General features: G+C 44.9%; 1 protein-coding gene across 1 annotated transcript in view; it reads right to left on the reverse strand.

The window, feature by feature from the left end:
• Positions 1-4929, reverse strand: part of LOC103653689 (pentatricopeptide repeat-containing protein At5g65560) — a 28182-nt gene extending 23253 nt beyond the window's left edge. The window contains exons 1-2 of the mRNA XM_008680517.2: positions 4776-4929; positions 3432-3499 (exon numbers count right to left, since the gene is read on the reverse strand). Of these exons, the coding sequence (XP_008678739.2) occupies positions 3432-3499; positions 4776-4929 (222 nt within the window). The remainder of the gene's footprint in view (positions 1-3431; positions 3500-4775) is intronic.
• Between the last annotated feature and the right edge of the window lie 1071 nt (positions 4930-6000).

The raw sequence follows: 6000 nt of genomic DNA on the forward strand, positions 1-6000 counted from the left end.
AGTCCAATTATTTGTGTTGGGCAATTTCAACCACCAAAATCAATTAGGAAAAGGTGTAAGCCTGTTTCCCTTTCAAAAAGCACTTGAAATAGGGGGAGGAATTTCAAATCTTAAAAATGCTTCCTGCAATCATATTCCTATACTGTTGGGGGCCTTCGTCTTCTGAAGGTCCTCAAAAACACGACTAACATGTTTTCCAGTATAGTATACTGTCACAGGAGGCTTCGGCTTTGAGATGAAGGTGTAGATGGTATGAAAGGCGCGATCTGGAAGAAGGATGAACCAGTTCCAAAGCTGTGGATGGAGAAGCTTCGACTTAGCACAACGACGGTGATGGAGAATGAAACCGACCTAAAGGGGAAAAGACTGCTTAGTCCTCGACAACTTACCTTTTGGCTAATAGTAAATGTCAGGGACATGAATGTAATATTGCCCAGGTTGCGTCCTGTGCCTATAAGTAGATGAACAGTAACACCATACTGTTCACGCTGACTTGTAATCGCTCACACGTCACTCTCGGACTTTTACCTTCTGTCAAGCCGAATGTACAAATGTAATTTAATATCATTAATGTTTGTTCATGATTACATAATGACAATATGAATAATCTAATGATTTAATATAATTATTCATGCTCTTTCTATGTTTCATATGTCCCTGTTTATATTCTTACATATTGAAATGATGAAGGTATGTCCTTCATGACCTTCGTCTGAAGACCATTATATCCTAAGGGAAATAATGCTTTGAAGGACGAAGGTATTTAACCATTAACATTTGTGTTGCCTTGTTCTTAACTCATAGCATTTGAGAACAAGTGGCCAACATTGGCGCCCACCTCCATTGAACTCACTTGACCACCTTTGGCAAGCTTTGACCTTCGTCATGCCGCCGAAGAAGTCATCAGGGCCAAGGGCTGCACTGCAGCCACTGGACGTTAATCAAGAAACATTACACGAAGCTAGGAGCCAGAAAAGGAAGGCCACCAGTCCAACACCTTAGGAGGAGGAGTTGGACCAAGAAATCAGGGACCTCGAAGCCATCCATCAACAGGTTCAGAAGAAGAAAGAAAAGATGCTTCGTCTCGCCGATCTTTAGAGGAAGATTGATGAGGCCACTGAAGAAATGCGTCATCTTACTCAAGATGACCATGACCGGAGGCCTCAACACAAAGAGCTTCGTCAAGACAATCCATACAACGATGATGAATGATATGATGATTTCCATCATGACAATTTTGCTTTTGATAATGCTTCTCCTCTAGCAGTAGAGTTGCAGGCTACCCCATGGCCCCCATCATACAAGCCACCTCAGCTTCCTATGTATGATGGCCACTCAGACGCGAAGCAGTTCCTAATGAGCTACGAGGCAACCATATCTTCATATGGGGGCAATACTGCAGTCATGGCGAAATCCTTCGTCATGGCAGTCAAAAGTGTAGCTCAAACTTGGTATTCGTCTCTCAGGCCAAGGACAATCACATCATGGCAGAAGCTTATGGATATGCTAATCACTAGCTTCCAAGGCTTTCAAACGAAGCTAGTCACTGCTCAGGCTTTGTTTCAGTGTACACAAGACCATGAGGAGTACCTTCAGGCGTATGTCCGAAGGTTCTTGCGTCTAAGAGCACAAGCGCCTACAGTGCCCAATGAAATTGTCATTGAGGCCATGATCAAAGGGCTTCGGCCAGGACCTACGGCTCAGTATTTTGCCAGGAAACCCACACAAACCCTGGAGAAGCTTCTTCAGAAGATGGATGAGTACATCCGGGCTGATAATGATTTTCGCCAAAGAAGGGAAGAAACATACATGTTTTTTGAGATGACCAGGGGCTTCAGTTGAAGAATTCACCCCAGGCACGTCAGATTGATTCATAATTCCAACCTAAGTGATGACAGAGGAAGCCAACCTCAAAAGCAGCAACACAGCTCTCAATCTTTAGGGCAACAACAAAGCTCCTTCAGGCCACCAGTTCCAAGGGCAGAGGCGGCAGGGGCTTCGGAGGAAGATACGGGGATCAACCCAGAAGGCTATATTGCTTATTCTGTGGTAAAGATAAGGGCCACACCACAAGAACATGCCAAGTCACAATTCAGAAGCAAAAGGAGATTGCCGAAGCTGAGGCGCGGCACAATCAGTCGAAGCAGGTCCTACATACTGCTTCATGCTACTCTCCCTATGTACCAGAGTACGTAGTTAATCAACAACCTACGGCTTCTGTCGCTTCAGTAAGTCACTCTCAAGCTTCCTGGGCCCAGCTCCCATTACCACCACCATTACCACCTACTCAGACCCGAAGCCAGCAGCCAGAAGGGCACCAACACGCATAGCAGAAGCGTAATTTTCAGGAGGAGTCCGAAGCTCGCACAGTCAACAACACTGTGCCTGAATCCAAGCACATCTACTTAAAGAATATCCTACCCTTGATGTATCTTTTTCTTTTCTGTCTTCTTATTTTTCTTGTACAAAAAACAAGTCATGAAGGACTTAATTTTGGTCTCATGTAATAATTGATTGCCCGTATCATTAAGTAAAATGCTTCTTCCTAACAGACTTCCGAAGCTACAAAAAGACGTTCTTAAGCGAGCGGAATAAGTTCTGAAGATACAAAAATTCGTTCCTAAGGGAGCACAGAGTAAGTTTTGAAGCTACAAAAGTCATTCCTAAGGGAGCTCAGAGTAAGTTCCAAGGCTCCAAAGTCGTTCCTAAGGGAATGCAGAGCCAAAATACCACCGAAATAAAAGGTGAAGAAGCTCCAAAGTCGTTCCTAAGGGGATGCAGAGCTTAGATACCACCGAAATAGAAGGTGAAGAAGCTCCAAAGTCGTTCCTAAGGGGATGCAGAGCTTAGATACCACCAAAATAGAAGGTGAAGAAGCTCCAAAGTCGTTCCTAAGGGGATGCAGAGCTTAAAGACTCCAAAAGACATCCCTAAGGGGATGCAGAGTCTTGGTTGTTCCAGTGTGGGTGTGTGTTCGGCATAACCATCATATTGCATCATATCATCGCACCATTCCGCATAACATTACATCATACATCATATGGCATCAACAACAAAAAGATTGGATACGAAGCAAATCTTCGGCAATAATTTGTTGAATGAAAATGTGCTGAGGCACGAAGCAAACCTTCGGCCAATACAATTTTATCACAACAGATTCGCCATAAAAAGGGGGCTTTTTTCTTTACGAAGCATGAAAAGAAGGGAAGGTGTTTTTTCGCCGAAGGCTCAAAACAGTATGTGCGTAAATTTCATGCATCACAAAGAAATATATTACAACAATTTACATGTCTGATTAATTGTTTCGTACACCAAATGTTACATCGTATCATTACAATAAAAGCCTAATCTTCCTTAAGGATCTTTTCGGTGGCTTCATTCAGTAGCCTATCGACGACTTCGTCGACGATTGAGTTAGCAACGCTCATTACATCCAGCGCTTCTTTCATGACGGGATCGGCTAGGGGGTCGTATGGCTCAGGCAGCGGTGAGAGTTCAGCTGTAATAGACAAACTATTAGTTTGAAGCCAGAAAATAAACCCCGAAGCTAAAATTCAAAAGCAATACCTATACGCCTTGCGCGCTCGGCAGCTTCTTCGGCTTGCTTAGCTTCTTCTCGGGCATCATGGGTTTCTTTTTCATTTTTCTTTATGATTTCGTTGGCCAATTCTCGGCCACTGTTCACCCAAACATCGGAGTAAAACTTTCCACCCACTAAAGTAGCTTCGGCCGAAGGTTCTCTCGTGTCGTCTGTGGAGAAGGCGGCTTCAGTCTGGGCCACAACTTTAACATGGTCGCAACCAGCCTTCTCCAGAATTGCCGCAATCCCTCGAGCACCGGTGAAAGCACAAATGTCCCCGCGATCGCTGAGGATCTCTTCAAAAGCTTCGGCTTCCCCGCTTATCCAATCAATGACACCCTCGGGATCACCTCGAATGAAATTCTCTTCGGAAGAATATGCACCAACCTTGGCAAAGCTGGTTTTCAATTTTCTCACGCAATACAAGGATTTTTCAAAGCATCTCTCCTCGGATTCGTGAAGCTCCTCAACATTTTTCTCCAGCCTAGTGTTCAACCATTCACTTATTTCCTGTTTCACTTTTGCTAGTTCAAAATTCTCATTAGCTTCGGCAAGTTTTTTCCGAAGGTCTTCAACTTCGGCTTTATGAGTTTCGGATTGAGCGTTAAATTTAGCTTTGTTTTCTTTCACTCTGTCTACCAATGAAAGCAGGATTTTATCTTTTTCTAAGGCTTCATTTCTCAGCTTGATGACCTCTGACCGAAGGTTGCTGAGGGCTATCTGGCAACTTTCATCTTCAGCATTCTTTTGTGCCCTCAAAGCATTGGTAAGAATTAAGCCCTAAAAAAATAGAATCAGCACGACAATACAAGATAAGATAATCTATTTTCAAGCTCATCACTTTCGTACCTTCAGACTGTTGTACGCAAGGCTGTCTACGAGGTCATCTTTTGACATGGCGGAGTGGCCAGCTTCAAGCTTCGGAAATCCCATATTTTTGGCCATCTCCCGGCAGACAGATATTTCCTTGTTGTCTGGAAGACAGTATAGGAAATCATCTTCGTCCGTGCCATTGTACACCAAGGCCCCCTTCGGGTATTTCAGTTCCCGGGCGTAGTGTTTGATTTCCATGATTTCTTCTTCAGATAGCTTTTTTCCCAAAGCATGTCGAATAATAAAGTCAGAATCTTCGGATAGTGCTTCGGGAGTAGGAGATCTAGCTTTTCAGACGCATCTTTCTTCTCTAGAGCCATGCCAGTATCTGGAGATTCTTGCTCAGCTATCTGCTCGGTTACAGCAGGCTCTACCCCTGTGGGCACTGAGGGCCCAGCTTCGATGTCAGCACGAGTCATAGCAGTTTCGGCAACCTTTTTCATAGGGGCAGGAGTCAGTGCCCTTGTTGTCTCCATGACAGCGTCTAGTACGCTAGCCATTCTTCTCCTCGTGGGAGTTGTTGTGGGAGCCTTTGCAACCTTCGGCAATTCTGCCTCTGCTGGCGGGCTCAAGATTTTTGGCAGCTTTGGCTCTGGCTCTTTGACCGCCTTCTCTTTGGCTTCGGCATCATGTTCTGGTGTTTCGACTGGACCGGCTTCAGGAACCTTCGACAACTTAGTTAGGTCTTCCCCAGGGATGGTGGGAGCAGGTTGCTCTGCTTCGACAACAGCGAAAGATGTCCCTTCACCAAGCTTCGACACTATGGTCGTCTCAATGTATCTCGGCCGATGTGTTAAGACCTTAATCTTTTTGCCCTTCAGCACAACAGAGATGGCCGAAGCGGCAATTTTCCTTTTCTTCCCTGCTTTCGCGAGGGATAGCAATAATCAGGATATACGAAACCAATGACGTCAAAAACTCTATTCAATCTTTTCTTGCCTCGGCCTTCGAAGGCCAATGCCATTGCATCATCTTCGGCCCTTGTGTAGGCCCCAAGCAATTCATCACTAGTTGCCTCAATACTGCTTAACCATTCATCGTTTGGCTCATCAAACTCGCCTTTATATCTGAAAGTATATTTTAAATAGACCAAGCCACCCTGACTAGACCCGACAACAGCCTCCTTCGGCATCTTCCATTCATTCACAAGCGGCCATACTCTATAGGCGATATGTTTTTGAACCAGGTCTCTTGTGCCAATAAAAGTACACAGTGTTGAAGCTTCTCTGGCATGTCTCTATATCGTTCTCAAGAGCGGTGGCTGGCCTCCTGATGCCGAAGCGAGACCAGATGGGGTGTTGAATAATTCCTTTTATATCTTCCCTCTCAATTAAATTATTCTTAACATAAAACCACTCCTCCATCCAGGCCTTGGGCCTCCTTTTTCGGAAAGTTGGAACCAGGTAACTTACATCGGGGCGGGGCACGAAGTCATAACAACCAAAGTTATTGTGATACTGCTCCTTGCCAGTAGCCTTCGTCTCGTACAACAGCTCGTGCATGTTGCATAAGCATTTTGCGCTTGGCTCCAGCCCCTGGCTTCTCAT

Source organism: Zea mays, chromosome 4, assembly GCF_902167145.1.
Source record: "Zea mays cultivar B73 chromosome 4, Zm-B73-REFERENCE-NAM-5.0, whole genome shotgun sequence".
NCBI lineage: Eukaryota > Viridiplantae > Streptophyta > Magnoliopsida > Poales > Poaceae > Zea > Zea mays.